This window comes from Coregonus lavaretus, assembly GCF_964263955.1.
Source record: "Coregonus lavaretus genome assembly, chromosome: 18".
NCBI lineage: Eukaryota > Metazoa > Chordata > Actinopteri > Salmoniformes > Salmonidae > Coregonus > Coregonus lavaretus.
Window position 1 is genome coordinate 17,502,272 of NC_140005.1, and position 25,258 is coordinate 17,527,529.

At 45.5% G+C, this 25,258-nt stretch overlaps 1 protein-coding gene across 1 annotated transcript in view; it reads right to left on the reverse strand.

Annotated features, from left to right (window-relative positions):
- Window positions 1-25,258, reverse strand: part of LOC311145580 (rho guanine nucleotide exchange factor TIAM2-like) — a 100,498-nt gene that overhangs the window by 3,252 nt on the left and 71,988 nt on the right. Inside the window, exons 16-22 of the mRNA XM_084181854.1 lie at window positions 9,696-9,890; window positions 8,889-8,957; window positions 5,318-5,443; window positions 3,265-3,373; window positions 888-1,067; window positions 686-804; window positions 207-315 (exon numbers count right to left, since the gene is read on the reverse strand). Coding sequence (XP_084037980.1) covers window positions 207-315; window positions 686-804; window positions 888-1,067; window positions 3,265-3,373; window positions 5,318-5,443; window positions 8,889-8,957; window positions 9,696-9,890 — 907 coding nt within the window. The remainder of the gene's footprint in view (window positions 1-206; window positions 316-685; window positions 805-887; window positions 1,068-3,264; window positions 3,374-5,317; window positions 5,444-8,888; window positions 8,958-9,695; window positions 9,891-25,258) is intronic.

Below are 25,258 nucleotides of genomic sequence, written 5' to 3' on the forward strand. Positions count from 1 at the left end.
TGTAACACTAAACAGCATCATTAATATTTTGGTAGATATACAATACATGTATCTAATAGCTAGTCATAAAATGTGTTGTGTTTACATGTGTTTGTATAAAGCCAGTGGAGTCCAGGCAGAGACAGACTGCTACCAGCCTCTGGCAGGGGCCAGGCACTCTCTTTCCCATGATGCCGCAGTAGCGGTACAGTGTCTTTCTAACTCACCAAACACGGTCATCTCGGGGTCCTTTCTCATGCGGCCCAGAGAGGAATGGGGGTTGAGCCAGATGACAGAGGAATGCATGAGGAATTCTCCCATGGTAAGCTCTGTGACCTGGGAGAGAGAAGGAAAAGGCCATGGTCCACAGTCAGTGTGTGAGGGACGTATTAAGTACTGTATCTGTACAGAGACTAGGGCCACTCGTCTAGCACAAACACGTTTTCTTTATGTGTGGTGATTGTTGAGTATCTAAAGAGGAAGTATCCATACGGGAACTTGACTATTTCCAACCAGTTTTATGTAAGAGATATAAATCACCAGGATCTCCTGAATAGACTAAATTGATCCTAATGGTTGTGCAGCAAATTCAGGCTGTGCTGGTATTAGTCTAACTACGTGGCTAGATTGAAGATGTGAGGGAGAGTGATGAAAGCTGCTGTAAGGGAAGAAGAGGGTAGAGCAGGGTACAGTACAGTATAGTTACCTCCTTCTCATGGCCACTCTGCTCTGCCACCAGCTGGTCAAACACAGAACCATAGTCCTCATAGATCTTTTGCATCTCATTGATGTGGCTGGCCACCTTCTCCATGGCCTTCAGGGCCTCTGTGGGCACAGAAGAGGGAAAGGAAGGGTTAATGTGTGTGCGCGTGTGCGCATATCTGTGTGTGCGTGCGTTTTCAAGTTACCTGTGAGGTGGTAGTGCTCCTCGCTGTCTGTGTCTGTGAGAGAAACCAGCTCCCGGAGCAGTAGAGGGTATTTCAACACTCTCTGGACTGGCTTGATCAGGTAGGACTCCAGGGTGGAGGAGTGCTGCTTCGTAGGGTTCCTCGCAGCCAGGAACTCCTTAAAGGCCGAATCAGTCTTAGCTGTAGACAACAAACATTAGACTTTATTTACCAAGCCCTGTACATAAGTTGTTCAATCACATCTTTCATACTGTAGCACGCTTAGATTACTGTGCTTAGTGACGCTAAATAGACCCACCACTGTATCTTGGTGCAATAATACTTGTCCACATGGGGGCAATATAGGCTACTCCTCACCACTGCAGTAACATGGCAACACTGCAGGTAGCCACTGTAAAACATGGTTTGGACATGAGACTGCCACTCCATTCCAAACACTACCATTCAAAAGACACTATGATTCAAAATAACCACAGCAGTGATTTTCATTCACAGTGTGTTTAGCATGGAGAGATGTCTAATATTGGGTGCTGTGTGGTCTTAAGCTCCTGAGTGGCGCAGTGGTCTAAGGCACTGCATCGCAGTGCTAACTGTGCCACTAGAGATCCTGGTTCGAATCCAGGCTCTGTCGCAGCCGGCCGCGACCGGGAGACTCATGGGCGGCGCACAATTGGCCCAGCGTTGTCCAGGGTAGGGGAGGGAATGGCCGGCAGGGATGTAGCTCAGTTGATAGAGCATGGCGTTTGCAACGCCAGGGTTGTGGGTTCGATTCCCACGGGGGGCCAGTATAAAAAAAAAAATGTATTCACTAACTGTAAGTCGCTCTGGATAAGAGCGTCTGCTAAATGACTTAAATGTAAATGTCTTGGCTTGGTCAGGAGCTCACCAGAGCAGAGTACCGGCACCTCAAATGTTCTACTGCTTGAGCTCCTGTTCCTCTTATAGAATATTAGCTCAAAAGTATTGTGGAGCTCATGCACCTAAATATAAACAGTACTGGAACCCAAAATGAGTACCAGCACCTATTTCAGTCAAAATCAAGCACAGTGTAGCAGTGTAACACATTGAGAGGCATCCTGGAGGTCAGGTGTTGACATGTCTCACCACCTCGCTGTGTGGAAGGATTGAGAGGCCATTAGAGTATTAATTGTAGCACTCTGAGCCACAGACAGACAGCTGCATTGACACTTCATACAGTAATTGGGAGGCAATTAACGAGTAAACACAAAAAGTGTGTGCGTAGCAAGAACCCAGGCCACGGCACCACATTGGCAGAGCGAGAACCCAGGCCACGGCACCACGTTGGCAGAGCAAGAACCCAGGGCCTGGCACCACGTTGGCAGAGCAAGAACCCAGGGCCTGGCACCACATTGGCAGAGCGAGAACCCAGGCCACGGCACCATGTTGGCAGAGCAAGAACCCAGGGCCTGGCACCATGTTGGAAGAGCGAGAACCCAGGGCCCAGCACCACATTGGCAGAGCGAGAACCCAGGCCATGGCACCACGTTGGCAGAGCGAGAACATGTAATTACTAGAACCGCTGACAGACACCCACAGATTCTCTGTGAATGCCCTCGTTCAGTTGTGTTGGGCTCCGCTGTGCTAGGCTTTGTTGTACTGGGATGTGCTGTGCTCTGCTGCAGAGTTCTGCTCTAATGCATGTTTACTCTGCTGTTTCCTACTCCAGTTAATTCTGCTTCATCAGAGACTGTTGTGGAACATGCAACGCCGCTTGCAAGATTCTCCCTGCACTATTAAAACTCAATTTCGGTACCTGCTTCTAGGAATGCAACGTGTAATCTTGTAATGGGAAGAATTTAAGAGGCACAGGGGTGCAATTTCCCCGCCTGCTCGATTTCATTCATTCTGCGCTGGGCAGCGTGCCCAAACCGGAGGAAGAGACCAACGTTAATGGGCATAAATTATGTTCAACATTTATATTCAAACATATAAACAGGGATGCTCAAAATTACTAGCACTCCCCCTGTCAGCATTTCATGGTCTTTCTCTCATTATAGACCAGCCTTAGTTAGCTGTGCAGCACAATGGGGGGACTTCAGCTAGCCTAGGCACTTTCACAGTTTTACAGTGGGAAGCCATTTACAGTTGAGTTGATACGAAAGAGAATGTGGGAGTCCAGACTGATAGAGTGAATACGAGGAGAGGTTGAAGTAAAGTGGAATTACATCATCACTTCACGAAGCAAGTAGCTCCATTCAGAGACATTTAACTGGAGTAAGTTATTGATGCAGGACCATAGGCGCCTAGTCAACTATGTCATTTACATAGAGTGCTGGGTTGGTGGAGATGATGCAATGGAGGTGCAAGGAGGTATTTTGGGCAGGTTGGGGGTGGTGGGTAGAGGGGAGACCCGTACCTCTCTCCAGAACTTTCTGGACCTTGATGTGGTTGGCACAGAAGCCACTGTAGAGCTTGAAGTGATCAGCGTAGTACAGGAAGGATCCACCCAGAGAGAAGAGAAGCTTCTGGAATAAGAGAGAGAGAGAGAGACAGAGAAGAGAGAGAGAGAGACAGAGAAGAGAGAGAGAGAGAGAGAGAGAGAGAGAGAGAGAAGGAGAGAAGGAGAGAGAGAAGGAGAGAAGGAGAGAGAGAGATGGAGGGAGAGTAAGAGTGTGTGAAGGAGAGCGAGATGGAGAGAACATGTGAAGTGGTGACCTGACCACTCTCACCTCCCTCCCACGGGACAGTGTTTAAAATCCCCCAGGCCTGTCCTCTCTAACCCCTGAGTACAGTGCTTTTATCAAGATACAACTCTCCATGGCAAAATGGCAAAATGGCAAAATCAATACGCCACAAACGATGCCATGTCAATGTGGTAAATCAATCATGCGTGAACCTGTTACATCTCGCAATAATAAATATATATATCTCAAAGTGCGGCAGGGTGATGGGTGAGTGATTTACATTTAGTGAGTGCATACATATTTATTTTTATCAAAAATGTTATAAATTGATTTGCATTTTAATGAGGGAAATAAGTATTTGACCCCTCTGCAAAACATGACTTAGTACTTGGTGGCAAAACCCTTGTTGGAAATCACAGAGGTCAGACGTTTCTTGTAGTTGGCCACCAGGTTTGCACACATCTCAGCTCCCTCCACAGATTTTCTATGGGATTAAGGTCTGGAGACTGGCTAGGCCACTCCAAGACCTTAATGTGCTTCTTCTTGAGCCACTCTTTTGTTGCCTTGGCCGTGTGTTTTGGGTCATTGTCATGCTGGAATACCCATCCACGACCCATTTTCAATGCTCTGGCTGAGGGAAGGAGGTTCTCACCCAAGATTTGACGGTACATGGCCCCGTCCATCGTCCCTTTGATGCGGTGAAGTTGTCCTGTCCCCTTAGCAGAAAAACACCCCCAAAGCATAATGTTTCCACCTCCATGTTTGACGGTGGGGATGGTGTTCTTGGGGTCATAGGCAGCATTCCTCCTCCTCCAAACACGGCGAGTTGAGTTGATGCCAAAGAGCTCGATTTTGGTCTCATCTGACCACAACACTTTCACCCAGTTCTCCTCTGAATCATTCAGATGTTCATTGGCAAACTTCAGACGGGCCTGTATATGTGCTTTCTTGAGCAGGGGGACCTTGCGGGCACTGCAGGATTTCAGTCCTTCACGGCGTAGTGTGTTACCAATTGTTTTCTTGGTGACTATGGTCCCAGCTGCCTTGAGATCATTGACAAGATCCTCCCGTGTAGTTCTGGGCTGATACCTCACCGTTCTCATGATCATTGCAACTCCACGAGGTGAGATCTTGCATGGAGCCCCAGGCCGAGGGAGATTGACAGTTCTTTTGTGTTTCTTCCATTTACGAATAATAGCACCAACTGTTGTCACCTTCTCACCAAGCTGCTTGGCGATGGTCTTGTAGCCCATTCCAGCCTTGTGTAGGTCTACAATCTTGTCCCTGACATCCTTGGAGAGCTCTTTGGTCTTGGGCATGGTGGAGAGTTTGGAATCTGATTGTGTTAGATTTGATTGCTTCTGTGGACAGGTGTCTTTTATACAGGTAACAAACTGAGATTAGGAGCACTCCCTTTAAGAGTGTGCTCCTAATCTCAGCTCGTTACCTGTATAAAAGACACCTGGGAGCCAGAAATCTTTCTGATTGAGAGGGGGTCAAATACTTATTTCCCTCATTAAAATGCAAATCAATTTATAACATTTTTGACATGCGTTTTTCTGGATTTTTTTGTTGTTATTCTGTCTCTCGCTGTTCAAATAAACCTACCATTAAAATTATAGACTGATCATTTCTTTGTCAGTGGGCAAACGTACAAAATCAGCAGGGGATCAAATACTTTTTTCCCTCACTGTAAGTGTGCATATTACACATGTATGACAAGAGATGGATTGGCAGAGGCAGCTGTAACACAAGGGTCACAAACAGTGTGTTTGTGTGTCATACCTTAAACTGCACAAGGGTTTCCAGTGTGCTGAAGTCAGGTGAAGAGGCGATCCTCTCCTCCAGCGTCTGCAGGAAGACCCTCTGGAAGTCCAGCATCTCTGGCAGGCTGCCAAACAGACTATCCATCTGAAAGAAAGGAGAGACAGGAGCCTGGTCAGTCAGAGACAAAGATAGCCATCTCTTTAAAGCGTTCAGTCAGAGACAGAGATAGCTATCTCTTTACAGCAGTCAGTCACTCGTTAACATCCCCCTCTGATGTCTCAGGTGAGAGGCACTTAGGAAAAGCCTCTCTCTCTTCCTATCAATTCAATTCAAAGGGAATGGGAAACATTTGTTTACATTGCCAAAGCAAGTGAAATAGATAATTAATAAAAGTGAAACAATCAATAAAAAATTAAAAGTAAACAGTACACTCACAAGTTTCAAAGGAATAGACACATTTCAAATGTCATATTATGGCTACGTACAGTATTATAATGATGTGCAAAAGTACAAAAGGGAAAATAAATAAACATACATATGGGTTGTATTTACGATGGTGTTTGTTCTTCACTGGTTGCCCTTTTCTTGTGGCAACAGGTCACAAATCTTGCTGCTGTGATTGCACACTGTGGTATTTCACGCAATAGATATGGGAGTTTATCAAAATTGTATTTGTTTTCGAATTCTTTGAGAATCTGAGGGAAATATGTGTCTCTAATATGGTCATACATTTGGCAGGAGGTTAGGAAGTACAGCTTAGTTTCCACCTCATTTTGTGGGCAGTGTGGACATAGCATGTCTTCCCTTGAGAGCCAGGTCTGCCTACGGCGGCCTCTCTCAATTTGTATTTGTTTTTGTATTTATTACGGTTCCCCATTAGCGGCTGCCAAGGCAGCAGCTACTCTTCCTGGGGTCCAACCACAATTTACATACAATAAAACAATACATATCACAACACCTTATTACACACTACTCTACCATAACATATTTACAATACAAAATCTAAAATACAGCAAAATAACAATATTAAAATGTGTGTGTGTAGAGTGCGTGTGTTAGCATGTGTTTGCGTGCCTGCTGTGTGTGTGCCTGTGTGTGTGTGTGTGTGTGTGTGTGTGTGTGTGTGTGTGTACAGTGAGGGAAAAAAGTATTTGATCCCCTGCTGATTTTGTACGTTTGCCCACTGACAAAGAAATGATCAGTCTATAATTTTAATGGTAGGTTTATTTGAACAGCGAGAGACAGAATAACAACAACAAAATCCAGAAAAACGCTTGTCAAAAATGTTATAAATTGATTTGCATTTTAATGAGGGAAATAAGTATTTGACCCCCTCTCAATCAGAAAGATTTCTGGCTCCCAGGTGTCTTTTATACAGGTAATGAGCTGAGATTAGGAGCACACTCTTAAAGGGAGTGCTCCAATCTCAGTTTGTTACCTGTATAAAAGACACCTGTCCACAGAAGCAATCAATCAATCAGATTCCAAACTCTCCACCATGGCCAAGACCAAAGAGCTCTCCAAGGATGTCAGGGACAAGATTGTAGACCTACACAAGGCTGGAATGGGCTACAAGACCATCGCCAAGCAGCTTGGTGAGAAGGTGACAACAGTTGGTGCGATTATTCGCAAATGGAAGAAACACAAAATAACTGTCAATCTCCCTCGGCCTGGGACTCCATGCAAGATCTCACCTCGTGGAGTTGCAATGATCATGAGAACGGTGAGGAATCAGCCCAGAACTACACGGGAGGATCTTGTCAATGATCTCAAGGCAGCTGGGACCATAGTCACCAAGAAAACAATTGGTAACACACTACGCCGTGAAGGACTGAAATCCTGCAGTGCCCGCAAGGTCCCCCTGCTCAAGAAAGCACATATACAGGCCCGTCTGATGTTTGCCAATGAACATCTGAATGATTCAGAGGAGAACTGGGTGAAAGTGTTGTGGTCAGATGAGACCAAAATCGAGCTCTTTGGCATCAACTCAACTCGCCGTGTTTGGAGGAGGAGGAATGCTGCCTATGACCCCAAGAACACCATCCCCACTGTCAAACATGGAGGTGGAAACATTATGCTTTGGGGGTGTTTTTCTGCTAAGGGGACAGGAAAACGTCACCACATCAAAGGGATGATGGATGGGGCCATGTACCGTCAAATCTTGGGTGAGAACCTCCTTCCCTCAGCCAGGGCATTGAAAATGGGTCGTAGATGGGTATTCCAGCATGACAATGACCCAAAACACACGGCCAAGGCAACAAAGGAGTGGCTCAAGAAAAAGCACATTAAGGTCCTGGAGTGGCCTAGCCAGTCTCCAGACCTTAATCCTATAGAAAATCTGTGGAGGGAGCTGAAGGTTCGAGTTGCCAAACGTCAGCCTCGAAACCTTAATGACTTGGAGAAGATCTGCAAAGAGGAGTGGGACAAAATCCCTCCTGAGATGTGTGCAAACCTGGTGGCCAACTACAAGAAACGTCTGACCTCTGTGATTGCCAACAAGGGTTTTGCCACCAAGTACTAAGTCGTGTTTTGCAGAGGGGTCAAATACTTATTTCCCTCATTAAAATGCAAATCAATTTATTACATTTTTGACATGCGTTTTTCTGGATTTTTTTTATGTTATTCTGTCTATCACTGTTCAAATAAACCTATCATTAAAATTATAGACTGATCATGTCTTTGTCAGTGGGCAAACGTACAAAATCAGCAGGGGATCAAATACTTTTTTCCCTCACTGTATCTCTTCACAGTCCGCGCTGTTCCATAATGTGTAGTTTTATCTGTTTTTTAAATCTGATTTTACTGCTTGACTGAGTTACATGATGTGGAATAGAGTTCCATGTAGTCATGGCTCTATGTAGTACTCTGCGTTTCCCATAGTCTGTTCTGGACTTGGAGACAGTGAAGAGACCTCTGGTGGCATGTCTCGTGGGGTATGCATGGGTGTCCGAGCTGTGTGCCAGCATTCCAAACAGACAGCTCGGTACATTCAGCTTGTCTACACCTCTTAAAAAATAAATAGCAAGGCCATGCTCACTGAGTCTGTACATAGTCAAAGCTTTCCTTAATTTTGGGTCAGTCACAGTGTTCAGGTATTCTGCCACTGTGTACTCTCTGTTTAGGGACAAATAGCATAATCTCACAGTCTCTCGCGCTCACCTTCCCACACCCTCTCGCTCTCCCACACCAACATTAAAAGGTGTTCAGAGTGTCTTGCTCTCTTGTCCGCTGTGTGCCTAGACACGTCTGAGTGTCCGTTAATGGTGGTTTAATCAGCCCCACTGCTCAGTGTGTATCGATGGATCTCTCCTGTGAGAGCGTCGTCCTGAGACTGAGGTCCCCCTTCCATCCCCCATCCACCCCTCCACCCATCCCACCAACCCCCCTCCCATCCCCCAACCCTCCACCAATCCCACCAACCCCCCCCCTCCTCCACCCAAACCCCCTCTCCCGTTGCACCAACCCCTCCTCCCCCCCCCCCCTCCCATCCCACCAACCACCCGCCCCCCCCCCTCCCATCCCACAAACCTCAACTCCACCCATCCCACCAAACACCTTCCCTCCCTCATCCCAGGGCTCCCTCCTCTACCTCGTCCAGGGTTAGGAAGGTCTCGTTCTGCAGGGGCTTCAGGTAGATCTCAAACAGGCAACTCAGGTCCTGGAGGAAGGAAAGACAGATATACAGACAAAAATAAGAAAAAGACATGAGCTGGGTTAGTGATAGGGAATCCAACAACACCACCACTGCATCACAGGGCTGGTATCAGTATCAACAGTTACTCAAAAGTGATCCGTTATCTTTCCCTTTCATTCTCTCCTCCTCTTCTTCTTTTCTCTCCTCCTCTTCCTTTCTCCCTCCCTGTGTTTTAATGTGGCTGCGGCCCGTCAGGGCTTCACTGGTGATATTCCTATTAGGCTGATTTACGGCCCCCGCCGCACAGCCAACGCAGCACATCACAGACAAATGGTTACAGCCGCTGCAGAGGACGCTGGGAAGGCGTTCTCCTCCCCTCTTATAAATCACCCACCCACCGCCGCCCGGAGAGAGAGAGATGGAGAGAGAGAGAGAGACAGAGAGGGCTGACAGGCATTAAGAGACGAGGTGGAGATCATGAAAGGAGCTCTTTAATGTGCTCTGAGAAAAGGGGTGTGACAGAAACTTGAGCTGTACAGGGCCTCTGAATGATGAGCCTGTGTACTGTAGAGTATAAACAATGATGCAGGCTACAGCTCTGCGGTAGGTAGGTAGGTAGGGCCACACAGACCGTGTCTTGGGACTATTCAGTGGCTTTCCTTTCCTTTTCGATCTCCTCAACCTGGCTCAACTGAATTGACTGTTTCATGGAAATCTGCCATTATCTTGAACAAACATAATATTAAGATAACAAATCATTACCTTGACATAGGACTTCTCTGTGTCCACCAGCTCCTGGATGACCTTGCGGAGCCTCTCGGTGGCGCTCATATGTCGGGGGCAGGGTCTGAGCAACGTGGGCTCGGCCCCTGGGTGCGGGGGGTCTTTGTGGCCCTCCATCAGGCCCCCGGAGCCCTCTTGGAAGGTGTGGTACAGCGTGCACACCGTCTCCACGCTCTACCGGGGGCGATAGAGAGAGACAGGTTAGGGACCACAGGAGTAAAGTAACATGTACACAAAGCTTACTAGGATCACAAGGACTTTTATCTTGGTTATCTTACCAGATAGATCTACAGTGCATTCGGAAAGTATTCAGACCCCTTGACTTTTTCCACATTTTGTTACGTTACAGCCTTATTCTAAAATGGATTAAATAGTGTTTTTCCCCGTCATCAATCTACACACAATACCCCATAATGACAATGCAAAAACAGGTTTGTAGAATATTTTTACAAACTCAGTACTTTGTTGAAGCACCTTTGGCAGCGATTACAGCGTCGAGTCTTCTTGGGTATGACGCTACAAGCATGGCACACCTGTATTTGGGGAGTTTCTCCCATTCTCCTCTGCAGATCCTATTAAGCTCTGTCAGGTTGGATGGGGAGCGTCGCTGCACAGCTATTTTCTGGTCTCTCCAGAGATGTTAGATCGGGTTCAAGTCCAGGCTCTGGCTGGGCCACTCAAGGACATTCAGAGACTTGTCCTGAAGCCACTCCTGCGTTGTCTTGGCTGTGTGCTTAGGGTCGTTGTCCTGTTGGAAGGTGAACCTTCGCCCCAGTCTGAGGTCCTGAGTGCTATGGAGCAGGTTTTCATCAAGGATCTCTCTGTACTTTGCTCCGTTCATCTTTCCCTCGATCCTGACTAGTCTCCCAGTCCCTGCCGCTGAAAAACATCCCCACAGCATGATGCTGCCACCATCATGCTTCACCGTAGGGATGGTGCCAGGTTTCCTCCAGACGTGACGCTTAGCATTCAGGCCAAAGAGTTCAATCTTGGTTTCATCAGACCAGAGAATCTTGTTTCTCATGGTCTGAGAGTCTTTAGGGGCCTTTTGGCAAACTCCACGCGGGCTGTCATGTGACCTTTACTGAGGAGTTGGAGTGCTGCAGAGATGGGTGTCCTTCTGGAAGGTTCTCCAATCTCCACAGAGGAACTCTGGATCTCTGTCAGAGTGACCATCGGGTTCTTGGTCACCTCCCTGACCAAGGCCCTTCTCCCCCGATTGCTCAGTTTGGCCGGGCGGCCAGCTCTAGGAAGAGTCTTGGTGTTTCCAAACTTCTTCCATTTAAGAATGATGGAGGCCACTGTGTTCTTGGGGATCTTCAATACTGCAGAAATTTTTGGTACACTTCCCCAGATCTGTGCCTCGACACAATCCTGTCTTGGAGCTCTACGGACAATTCCTTCGACCTCGTGGCTTGGTTTTTGCTCTGACATGCACTGTCAACTGTGGGACCTTATATAGACAGGTGTGTGCCTTTCCAAATCATGTCCAATCAATTGAATTTACCACAGGTGGACTCCAATCAAGTTGTAGAAACATCTCAAGGATGATCAATGAAACAGGATGCACCTGAGCTCAATTTCGAGTCTCATTGCAAAGGGTCTGAATACTTATGTAAATAAGGTATTTATTTAATTTATTTTTTTATAAATGTGCAAAAATTTCTAAAAACCTGTTTTTGCTTTTTCATTATGTGCTATTGTGTATAGATTGACGATGATTTGTTTTTTTTATTGATTTTAGAATAAAGCTGTAACGTAACAAAATGTGGAAAAAGTCAAGGGGTCTGAATACTTTCCGAATGCACTGTATGTCAATCAAAAACAATATCCCCATCAATCACCATAAGAAGCTGTCATACAGTACAAAGCACACAAAACTAAACCACAGCTTAGAGCGCAACTTAACCAGTATTCAGTATCACACAGTCATAGCTGTGTGATCGGCTCAGGGCTGTGATTGGCTCCTATAGTTCTAGTATCTCTACAGTGCCAGTACTGACAGGTGTGTGTGTGTGTGTGTGTGTGTGTGTGTGTGTTTGTGTGTGTGTGTGCGTACATGAGAGAGAGAGAACGTGTGTATTTGAGGGAGAGAAACGCTGATCGTTACACAAAAAAAGCAAGTCTCATAAAATATACCCTGCTTGTCACCATAAATATTGCACAGCGCACACATACATACACACATTCACACACACACACACCATACAAATCAATACACTGTAAAACAACCCAGCAGGACCCAGCCAGTGTCTAAAGCCTGACTGAGTCACCCACAGAGACAGGGGACAAATCAAGTCCTCTATTAAGCCAGCAGCTCATCGGTTAGCTAATTATAGCATGACCACTCAGGAGACAGGTTGCCAAAGCAGCTTCAATACTAATCTGTAGAGAGGACAGAGAAGTCACTGGGCAGCACTGTGGGAGAAGTATAGCTATGGCACGGGGCTGGGATTAGGGGGCTGGTGGCTCAGGGCCCCACTGAGGGGAAGAGGATTCAGGCCTGGGGTAGGCTGGCCTCTAGACAGGACCACCCAGCCAGCAGCTCTGGGTCTCTGCGTGAGCAATGATAATTACACTGAGACTAAGCTGTCCCACTGCGCTACTGAGAGGAGAGCATCACATTGACTGGATTCTATACTGCTGTAGATACACAAAATAACAGACTCAGACATGCAGGCGAGCATCGGCATCCACCCACACAGGCACACACACTGAATGTAGTGGATATGTTTCACCCACACACTAACACAGACCAAAGCTCCTCCATATTGCAGCTGAAAGGCTGGGAGACCAGCTCAAGGAGGAAAAAGGGTTGAAGAATATCATGTTGACATATTATTCAAATACCCTGCAGCAGTTCAGAGGCAAACCTGCCTCACACAGACAGATAGCAGTAATTGTGTGGGGCTCTCGCCTGCCGTTTGTTTCTGCTGCTGCAGTCACTGGGGGGCCTACAGAGGATCTGGAGAAACCACACACACACACACACACACACACACACACACACACACACACACACACACACACACACACACACACACACACACACACACACACACACACACACACACACACACACACACACACACACACACACACACACACACACACACACACACACACACACACACACACACACACACACACACACAGGGATTCTCCCTGTCTCGCAGCATTACTTTTCATCAGCTCTTAATAAGAGCGACCTGTAAGAGCGTGACTAGGGGAAAAGAGAGAGAGAGAGAGAGAGAGACATAGACATGACTCAGAAGTCTCTGTCTCACACAACAATCCCAACAACACAGTCTGAGCCGAACGCCGAACGCCTGACGACTAACCCAAATATCCAATTAAGACCTGCAAAGCCGGCTCGGGAGCCGTGGAGGCAGGAGAGGGGGAGCGGAAAGCAGGAGACAGGGCTGCAGCCGCAGAAAGGACAAGCACATCTGACAGCGCTAGTCTCAATTCTCCATCCCTCGGTTAACCCAGAACTAAACCAAGAACTGTCTGGGTTTTTCTGATTGAACAACCATGAAGCCTGTGGGAATGCTAGGTAGAATGAGCTGAATCCTATCCGGTCAATTAGCCCAAATTGGACACCTCACTCGGAACTCGGCACTATCAACCAATCTCCTCTCCCTGTTGTAAAGCCAGACATCTTTCTCTCCCTCTCACCATGAGGAATAGTTTCAACATCTGTCACAACCCCTACAGCCCTAAAACATGTTGAGCCATAGAGGTTGATAGCCATTGCCACACAAGAACCCCATATACCCACTACCGCTGTCCTTCCCTCTTTAAACGGTCAACTCTACTCCCACGGCCATCATCAATCCTCTCGATCTCAATCCCTCTCTGTCCTACTCACCATGAAGAGCAGTCTGTAGAGGAGCCTCCAGGCTGCTGTGGCCTGTCTCTGGGTCCTACGGGCCAGGTTACAGCCCTTCCTATGCAGCCTACCTGGCCTGGACGCTGGCATCACGGCTGGACTGGGTCTGACCGATAAACCACACTTAGTTGGTGCTGACTGGACAGTACTTGATAGTTCTAATCAGATCCTGTGGCCTTCTCACTTCCCTTCTCTCTCTGCTCAGACTCTCTGCCTCTTCACGTTCAGTATTCCCCCCCTCCTCCTCTTCCTCATTAGTGGCTGAACCTCCCTGTCTGTCACCCCCTCCTTCTCTTCCTCCTCTTCCTCCAGGCCTGGAGAAGCCTCACTCTACAGATTACCTCTCCCTCCAGGGACCAGGGGCCATTTGATGGGATCTAGCTATTAATCCTGAACCTAGAGGTTCTGAGAGCGTAGGCATTTGACTAAAAACTGCTGCTGCTGCCCGCACCAATCTGCATATCAATCGGAGTGGACGGCCTGACCGAGCGGACAGTGCAAACGGAGGGGCATTCCTCCCTTGCTCTCTCTCTCTCCCACCCCATCGCTGGTCCACATGACCCTGGTCAGCTTCCAGAGAGTATAATGCAGAGGCCAGGCTGCCAGTGTTACTGGCCATGCAGCCTCTCAATTCATCAATACAATGAGGACTCTTCTGGGCTGCTGGATATACTGTGACACTGTCAGAAATAGCTGTATCTGTTCAACAGGCCAGGGGGATTCAGGGGCAGAGGGGGGCATTCATCTAAACTGACAACAACACAGACACACTGTAGGGAGGAGGGGCCCTCTAATGAAGTATTTTGGGTGCTTTTGAAGAAAAAGAGTCCAAGCCTATGTTTAGAAGCTATGCGTCATGGAAAACAACATCTTACTGAGGCGTCTGGTGTGACAGTTGAGGGGGATTTGAGTCCGGTGTTTGCAAACAAAGCTACCCAAGGTCACTAGCTGAGTAGCCTCGGCTTCCAGGCTTCGCTCGCCGAAGGGGAGGTCAAAGTCTGGTAGCGGCTACTACTGTAGTTGAGTGACACTCACAGAGACTATTTAGTTCCAAATCCAGGTCAGGTTACCTGACTAGAGGCTCAGGCCTGTGTGGGCAGACCAGTCCAACACATAACAACGCAAATAACTAGCCTTACTAAGGTCTCAGTACAGAAACAAGATATTACATTACATTCAACTATCTTCCCACCCCTAGAAGTGAACGGCATTCTGAGAATGCAACCAAAATGAGTGTCTAAAGGTGTCGGAATGTCTGAAAGTATGTGGTTAACTTCACTAAAGATATAACACTGGATATATTTTGATGATCTCTTTTGCAAACTCCAATGTGATCTCAAAGGCTAGGTATTGTTCATGTGAAATCCTAAGCATGTTGACATGGGAGAGGTCAGAAGGAGCTGTTTGTGAAGAGGAGCGATTTGTGGAGAGATTACCACTCCTGCTCGCCAAATGGGGTGATTAACCACCAGCCTGGTATTTTCCACCCACAGGGAAGGTGTCATCCACAACAGCTCTCTTTCGCTCTTCCTCTCCTTCATACACACACTGGCAGCCAAAAACATCCAAGTGTCTTCCAAGCCAAGGTCAGAACAAATGTCTCCTAAGCCAAGGTCAGAACACACTCCAACCTGGCTTTACTGACATCTTATTCAAATAGTATTCAAATACAGTGAGGTTAGAAACAAACACAGCCCAAAGACAAACAAGAGCTGTCAAACAGTTGAGTGAAACCGGATACTGTTCATTCTCCCCCTCTCACTGCCAGACATTAAAACAGAGTCATTAAAAGCCAAGGGCTCAGCCTACTTTAAGAGATGAACTGCTTTTCAAATCAAAGAAGAAGAATCCTCCAGGCTCCAAAATACATTCTCTTTACGAAAATAAACAAACCCAAATGGAAAGTCTAAAGTGTAAAGCCGGTGATAAAATATGGGGTGTCCCTCGGGCCGGCTCAGCCCATTGCTCACAGCAGAGTGTCCTGTCGCACCACAGTAAGGCTCTGACAGAGGCAGATTCATCCCTCAGGTTAGGCCTATTGTGTCACGTTGCCATCTGCTTTTTAGGGCTCAATAAATCAAACAGGGAGGGAGGGCCCTAGCCCCTCTGTTATTCCCATTATACGCTTTATTATTCATTCTAAACAAATATTATTTCACCGGGTCTCTGAGGAGACTTCAGAGTGAATGTTTTAATAACGAAACACCCTCAGATTAAAAATCCATTCTGATGAGTCCCCATAGGGGGTTGAGACATACAGTATTATACTGCATCCCCACGACTAGAACAACAAAGTAGGAAAATGCTAGCAGCAACCCTAACTGCCAAATATGACTGATATAAAATGGTAGTAGAGGAAAGGCATAGTAATAGAGTAGTGAACCATTTTCCTCAACATGAGACCAGTTCCAATAAATTGAAAGCACAGGAAGGAACAGTCTGTGATGGGGAAACCTGCTAGCCACATGACCTGGTGACCTGATATAAAACAGAGAATGGTGATAGTAAACACTCCTGCTGGGCCACAAACCTGCCACAGAGGATGTCTGATAACATCTGATTGGACATCTAGCAGGCTACCAACGGCACAGTCCCTAATATAAAGCAAAACCATAAAAACAGTAACAGCCAAGCCAACCTTCCCTCTGACCTACTTGGTAATAAAGATTTACCAGAGATAGGTTGACCAACCAGTAGGACTATCCTGGATACAAATGAATACTGAGATAGAAGAGGAAGAGTGATACAGTAGCCCAATGCTAGCGCTATGGTTGTATTGTTGGTATTATTGTTTGTATTTTAAATGTGTGTGACTGTCCTTGACTATCAGTGTATCAATCAGTGTTTTGTTACTTGTCATGCTTTGTGTTTTTTGTGGACCCCAGGAAAAATAGCTGCTGCTTCTGCTAAAGCTAATGGGGATCCAAATAAAGAAATAAAGAAATATGCCCTCTTGACCTAGTAGTATATCAGAGTGAATTAAACTGACCATTGATCCCGTGGGAAGCTGCTATGCAATAATGTACTGTATGCAATCTATATACTTCAATAAATCATCAGTAGAGGCAGGTTGGAGAACTGTAAAGCACAGAACACCAGTGATACAGTATCCCTCTACTAGAATGACCTGCAATCTGTACTGATTAAACATATGACACTATAGTATATATTGTAGCTAGCAGCCTATCATAAACCCTGCTCAAACACCTGGAAAAGGCAGAGGTGGGTTACCAGGAGTCCAGTGCATGGGTCGGGGGCCGTAGGTTTCTCACAGGCCATGCATCCAGCCATGTCATCTAGCAGCTGGGCCAGCTTGTCCTTTAGCAGCTGTCTGAGGGTGAGCAGGGCCGAGCCCAGAAACAGGTCCTTCTCCTCTGCTTCACAGCCTCCAGGCCAGAACCAGCACATGGCCAGCAGGGAGCACAGAGCCTGGGCAGGGGACTGGTCCCTGATGAACAGCTCAATCAGGGTGGTGAGGTAGACGCAGTGCCTGGCCTCTTCCTTCTCCTCCGCCGCCACCACCACCCCATTCCTCTCAGCCATCAAACCACCAACCAGCCCTGAGCCATTGTATGGGGCTGACTCCAACGCTCCCCAGCTTGCCTCTTCCTCTCCTCTGGCGAGCCCTCTACGCCTCTCTCGATAAGTCTATCTCTCCTTCCCTCTCCCTCTATTGCTCTGCAGTGGGGCTGCTCCAGACGCTGGGGCTGCTCCCCAGCCATAAACCCAGATTATTAGGCTAGTCACGGCCATATGGTGACTGATAGACTTAGTCATCACCACCACCCACTCCACCCCCTCCACAGGCAGGCACGAGTGGGGGGGACTGGAATTGTCTGTGTTTGGGGGCTTTCCCCCTTTCCTAAGGAGGACCTAAGTAGGTGGGAGAAGTCTAAAGGGGCTGTAGTCCATAGCTCTTTATTTCTAGTGTCCATTGGTCTTTGCTGGCTGTTATGTGGTCCAGAAACCAACTAGAGGAGAGTAGTAATAACGCAGTGAATGGAGAGCATATCTGACCTCTCACATTCACACATATAAAAAAGGTTTTGAAAACCCCTTTCAGCTGTCCTCAGCCTAGACCCGAGAATAGAGCAACTGAATTCTTAACAGCAATGGCACCCAAAATACATGCTGCCATTTACAGTAAGCTGCCCAGAGTTCCTGGAAGGACCATTTTTTGTTTCCCCACAGTCACTAAATCATCAATTAGTGAATCAAACCAAGCCATTGGACTTTGGCAGAAAGGCAGGCTAGGGTAAGGGAAGGGTGTGGTTACTGCTCTTTGTACTGTAACATCCCTTTATAGGCTCTTAGTTAAGGGTTGGAGGAAGTTAAGGAACTTACTCTGCTCAGCCAGTTGACCAATGGTATCTGTGACACAACAACTTCATGCCACTGCCAGCCTATAGAGGCTGGTGATGTGTGACATATGCTATTTCATTCAGTGGTACAGTTCCTCTTGGGACCTACAGACAAGGTTTACAACGTCATGGAGCTGTAAAAAGAATATGAGGGCTGTGCACCAGATTCTAAAGGGATGTCATAAATCATAATGTGACTGACCATGGCAAAATCGCTCCATATGGAGCAATTTGATGAAAGAAACATAGTAGTGTAGTACCAAATGAAATGCTACTGGTAAACTACCCCAACTCACCTGGTCCAATAAGATACAATCAACTGGTATTAATAACTACAACAACCTGGTATTACAACAACCTGTAAATGTGGTTTAAAAATTTTTTTTTTTGTCATAGTGTTGATGTATGGTATCGCCACTGGGTATCATAAGTATTACCCACTTGAATTTTTTCACATTATGTTGCGTTACAAAGTGGGATTGAAATTAATTTAATTTTGATGTTTTTTGTCATTGATCTACACAAAATACTATAATTTCAAAGTGGAAGAAAATTTTGAACACTAAAACAAATCATGAAAAATAAAACACTAATATACCTTGATTAGATACAGTTGAAGTCGGAAGTTTACATACACCTTAGCCAAATACATTTAAACTCAGTTTTTCACAATTTCTGACATTTAATCCTAGTAAAAATTCCCTGTCTTAGGTCAGTTAGGATCACCACTTTATTTGAAGAATGTGAAATGTCAGAATAATAGTAGAGAGAATTATTTTCAGATGAACGTGGTACCTTCAGGAGTTTGGAAATTGCTCCCAAGGATGAACCAGACTTGTGGAGGTCTACAATTTGTTTTCTGATGTCTTGGCTGATGTCATTTGATTTTCCCATGATGTCAAGCAAAGAGGCACTGAGTTTGAAGGTAGGCCTTGAAATACATCCACAGGTACACCTCCAATTGACTCAAATTATGTCAATTAGCCTATCAGAAGCTTCTAAAGCCATGACATCAGCTTCTGGAATTTTCCAAGCTGTTTAAAGGCACAGTCAACTTTTGTCAAATTGTGATACAGTGAATTATAAGTGGAATAATCTGTCTGTAAACAATTGTTGGAAATAGTACTTGTATCATGCACAAAGTAGATGTCCTAACCGACTTGCCAAAACTGTAGTTTGTTAACATGAAATGTGTGGAGTGGTTGAAAAACAAGTTTTAATGACCCCAACCTAAGTGTATGTAAACTTCCGACTTCAACTGTAAGTATTCACCCTCCTGAGTCAATACATGTTAGAAACACCTAAGAGCTTTGCCTACCTGTAGTATTGTGCAATATTTGCCCATTATTCTTTTCAAAATTCAAGCTCTGTCAAGGTGTTGGGGATCATGGCTTGCCATAGATTTTCTAACAGATTTAAGTCGAAACTGTAACTTGGCCACTCAGGAACATTCACTGTGTTCTTGGTAAGCAACTCCAGTGCAGATTTGGCTTTGTGTTGTAGGTTATTGTCCTGCTGAAAGGTAAATTCCTCTCCCAGTGTCTGGTGGAAAGCAGACTGAAGCTTGCTCTGGCCAAACGCTATGCCACGCCCACGGACCTTAAGTTTGTTCTCCACAATGAGTCTGGATCGGAGTACCTCCCTGATGATTTCTAGAACATAAACACATTCTAACCATTCTGATTGGTTCCAGAAACCGATGGTTTGTGCCAGAGCCAGAACACACATGGGAAGCAGCATTTTGAAAATTAGTCATTGGCTTTGATACTCTGATTGGTTAGAAATTATCCAATCGGCCTCCCGAGTGGCGCAGCGGTCTAAGGCACTGCATCGCGGTGTTGCGGCGTCACTAAAGCCTGGGGTTCGATCCCAGGCTGTGTCACAACTGGCCGTGACCGGGAGTCCCATAGGGCGGCACACAATTGGCCAAGCGCCGTACGGGTTAGGGGAGGGTTTGGCTGGGGGCCTTTACTTGGCTCATCACGCTCTAGTGAATCCTTGTGGCGGGCCGGGCACCTGCATGCTGTTTTCGGTCGTCAGTTGAACGACACATTGGTGCAGCTGGCTTCCAGGTTAAGCGAGCAGGTGTTAAGAAGCAGCTTGGCGGGTCATGTTTCGGAGGACGCAAGACTCGACCTTCGCCTCTCCCGAGCCTGTTGGGGAGTTGCAGCGATGAGATAAGATCGCAATTGGATATCATGAAATTGGGGAGAAGGGGGTAAAATTCAAAAAATAAATAAGTAAATAAAATAAAATTCAGATCGCTGATGACTTTGTTTTGTACAACACCCCCCAGTTTGACATCACCACAAGCGACTTCAACGATGGCAGTATCAGACTGAAGTATGTAGCGAACATAGAGCAGAGGAAGAATTCAGTTTGCGTTGTCAGGCAAGACTGAAGCAGGTTTTCCTCTAGGACTTTGCCTGTGCTTAGCTCGATCCCGTTTCTTTTTATCCTGAAAAACTCACCAGTGTCAAGCATACCATACCATGATGCAGCCACCACCATGCTTAAAAATAAGGAGGCAGTTGCCTAGTGATGTATTGTGTTGGATTTGCCCCAAACAATAAGGTTTTGCATTTAGGCCAAAAATATTATTAATTTGCCATGATTTTTTTTGCAGTATAACTTTAGTGCCTTGTTACACACAGGATACATGTTTTGGAATATTTTCACTCTTCACTGTCATTTAGATCATTATTGTGGAGTACCTACAATGTTGTTGATCCATCCTCAGTTATCTCCTATCACAGTCATTGAACTGTATGGCTGTTTTAAAATCACCACTGGCCTCATGGTGAAATCCCTGAGCAGTTTCATTCCTGTCCTACAGGTCCGTTCAGAAGGACGACTGTATCTTTGTTGTGTCATCCACAGCATTATATTAACTTGACCATGCTTAAAGAGATATTCAATGTCTGATTTGTTATTGTTACCCATCTACCAATCACTGCCCTTCTTCATGAGGCTTTAGAAAAGCTTTTGAAAAGTCTTTGTAATTTAATCTGTGCTTGAAATTCAATACTTGACTGACAGACCTTACAGTTGTATGTATGGGGACAGAAGAATAATGTCAACCCCTATTATTTCACACAGAGTGCGTCCACTTATTATGTAATTTGTTAAAGCGGCAATCAGCAGTTGAAACAATAAAGCGTTCTCCCCACCCGTTTCAGTAAAACGCTGAGGGATAAGGCTGGAGAAATGTAACCACTCTCAAATTCATAGACAGAGCTATGGATGGAAGGACTGGCCATCCATAATATCAAAATGATAGTTTTAACCATGTTTTGAGGCTATACAGTGTTTGTTTACATTTACATTGTTTACAAACATTTGAGTAAAACAAGCTTATATTTTGGGTTCTGATGGGGTATGACAGTTGAACTAAGCTCATGAGGCATTTATAAGTTATATTCTTCAGAAGTCCAAAAATGGATGAAGCAACTGCCGATTGTACCTTTAAGACTCATTTTACTCCTGAACTAATTTAGGCTTGCCTAAACAAAAAGGGTGAATACTTTTGCAGCAACTATATTTTTGTTATTATAACATTTGTTAACATTTGTAGAATTTTCTTTTCACTTTGACATTATGGAGTATTTTATGTAGATCAATGACCAAAAACTACAACTAAATCCATTTCAATCCCACTTTGTCACGCAACAAAATTTGAAAAAATCCAAGGGGGGTGAATACTTATGATACCCACAGTAGGTGGTATTGTCTTTCAGCCCCCTGAGTGAGGTAGAGGTGTACTGGTGCTGTTGTGTGGGCTGACCAGGCTGACCAGGCTGACCAGGCTGACCAGACCAGGGTGTCAGTCTGCTCCAGGCCAGATTACCCCTCCAGGTCTCTGAGATCACTTAGTATCCCATCTGTCTACTGGGGAGGAGGAGGTGACCTACAGCCCCATACTACCCCCCCCCCCCCTCCTCCTCCCCAGTAGACATATGGGAGTACTAGCATTAGCAACAAGTCCCCAAACATCAACTACAACAACCCAGCAGCATGACAGCAGGCAGGGAAGCTTTGTAAGCACTTTTAGACACAACAATGCTGCTCACCGCTGTAATATGAGCAAATTGGAAACCACTAGACCAATTAATCAAAGTCAGTCAGTGTTCTGCAGCAGGTGATTACATGCTGTGACAAGAGGCTTGAAATGAGTATTTCCTTCCCATCCATCTCCATTCAGTCACAGGCAGGCTGGCTGGCTACGGTGGCAGTGGGTATCTATGCTGCCTTCCTGATACATGGGTGATATTCTTCCCATCGACTAGATTGTTTTGCTCCGGGGAACAAACTGACACTGGTAGCAAGATTAAATTCCCACCGTTCATGACAGCAATCAGATTTGCCACAACAATATCTCATGTGCTCGCTTTTACTGCATGTACCAATTTGTCTCAGTATCTCTCACTCACACATGCTTACGACTACACAAACACACCTCCCACACGCACACACACCAATAAAATACATTTTATTTGTCACATGCTTCGTAAACAACAGGTGTAGACTAACAGTGAAATGCTTAGTTACGGGCCCTTCCCAACAATGCAGAGATAAATAAAATAGAGAAATAATATAAAAGTTTAACACGTAATAATAAAAGTAATAATAAATACACAATGAGTAACAAAAACTTGGCTTAATACACGGGGTACCAGTACCAAGTCGATGTGCAGGGTTACGAGGTAAATGAGGTAGATGTGTACATATAGGTAGGGGTAAAGTGACAGATAATAGACAGTAGTAGCAGCACATGTGATGAGTCAAAAGAACTTGTGCAAAAAGGGTCAATGCAGATAGTCCGGGTAGCTATTTGGTTAACTATTTAATTATCTATTTAGCAGTCTTATGGCTTGATGGTAGAAGCTGTTCAGGGTCCTGTTGGTTCCAGACTTGGTGCATTGGTACCGCTTGCCATGCGGTGGCAGAGAGAACAGTCTATGAATTGGGTGGCTGGAGTCTTTGACAATTTTTAGGGCCTTCCTCTGACACCGCCTGGTATAGAGGTCCTGGATGGCAGGGAGCTCGGCCCCAGTGGTGTACACACACAGCCACCGGTACCTCTCAGTTTGTACAAAGACAAACACAGTGGCCAGTGCAGCAGCAGCCAGAGTTACTGCAGTGCAGATCCCAGCGCAGAGGGACTCATTCTTGTCACTGGGCAAACAGAGAGAGAGCAGAGGAGCCTGTCCTCGCTAATCCACCTCCTCACTGACCTCAGACCAGCTACTACACAGACTTAACACAGCCGATTGGGACATACTACACAGTAAAACCTACTGGCATGGTAGCACTGTAATGTATAATGTAACAGTGTATTGGGGCATTACAGAAGGACACATTGACAATCTGCTGTATACAAGTACTGGCACAGGGGTGCAGGCAAATAGTCAGCTTAGATATGTGCAGCCAGTGTATACAGTCTCGAGAGGGAGATTTTAGGAGCATCAAACAGCATACAGATCATTCTCTCTCCTCAGTGCTGCACTGTTACTGTTCAGTCCACTGAAGTCTGGATCATTAAAACCTGGCTCTCCAGATGACTGGACTCATTAATGCAACCCAATAATAAAGTGTTCCAACATGACGCATAAACACACTTTAATGACTTAAATAAGTTATTATTTACATATTTAAAAAAACTGACAAGAACAAAAACTCCCTGGGACAAAAATAAACATGAATTGAATCGTCAAGACACATCCATTTGAATACTTACAGAACGAAAAGTGGAGATTTTTCCCAGCCTCCCAAGTCACTATTGAGTCCAAAATCATAACATGATAACACAACAAACTCTTTGAAATCCAAAAGGTAGGCTTGGGTTATAATTGCTCGCTAACAATATTCACCCAGATAGGAAGGGAAAAACAACCTCCTGACTTTAATTTTATTACCTACAGACAGACAGAGACAGCGAGAGAGAGAGAGAGAGAGAGAGAGAGAGAGAGAGAGAGAGAGAGAGAGAGAGAGACAGAGACAGAGACAGAGACAGAGACAGAGACAGAGAAGAGAGAGAGAGAGACAGAGACAGAGAGAGAGAGAGAGACAGAGAGAGAGAGAGACAAAGACAGAGAGAGGGGGGAGAGAGAGAGAGAGAGAGAGAGAGAGAGAGAGAGAGAGAGAGAGAGACAAAGAGAGAGAGAGAGAGAGAGAGCGAGAGAGAAAGAAAGAGAGAAAGAAAGAGAGAGAGAGAGAAACAAAGAGAGAGAAACAAAGAGAGAGAGACAGAGAGAGAAATCAGTGGAGCACAAACAACATTGTAAATACAACCTATATGTATTTGTTTATTTATTTTGTACTTCAACTATTTGCACATTGTTACAACACTGTACATAGCCAATAATTTAACATTTGAAATGTCTATATTCTTTTAAAAACATTTGTGAGCGTAATGTTTACTGTTAATTTCTGATTGTTTATTTCCTTTGTTTATTTCCTTTTTGTTTATTGTCTACTTCACTTGCTTTGGCAATATAAATATATGTTTCCCATGCCAATAAAGCCCTTTGAATTGAAAATTGAATTGAATTGAGTAAGAGACAGACAGAGAGTGAGCGTGCGAGACAAAGAGAGACAGTGAGAAAGAGAGCGAGACAGAGACCGACAGAGAGAGAGACCGACAAGAGAGAGAGACCGACAGAGAGAGAGACCGACAGAGAGAGAAAGCGACAGAGAGAGAGACCGAGAGTGTCTCCACAATTAAGAGGTTAAATGACCTGTGCCTGCTGTCACCCACAGAGCATGGCCTACATCAGAGCCTGGACCTGCTAGAGCAGTACTGCCAGACAAAAATAATGATTTTCCAGAGAAGATCTCAGGGAATTAGACCAAAGTTTTCAATTGGTACAAAAAGTACTGCACACACTACAATTACTTAGGTTTAAAAATAAGCTCAACTGGACACATCAATGAGGCAGTGAATGAACTGAAAGAGAAAGCACGCAGGGCATTCTATGGCATTAAAAAACAAATTCAAATTGAAATACCTATAAAAACGTGGCTAAAACGAATTGAATGTGTCATTGAACCAATTGCACTTAATGGCAGCGAGTTGTGGGGTCCACTTGCAAAACAAGATTTCACCCAATGGGACAAACACCCCATTGAAACCCTGAATGCAGAGTTCTGTAAGATTATCCTACATGTCCAGGGGAAAACTACAAACAATGCATGCAGGGAAGAATTAGGCCAATAGCACAAAGCAGTGCTATCTGGCCCTAAATCGACAGTACCCCATGGCAAACTACGGTTACTGATCAAAACCTTAG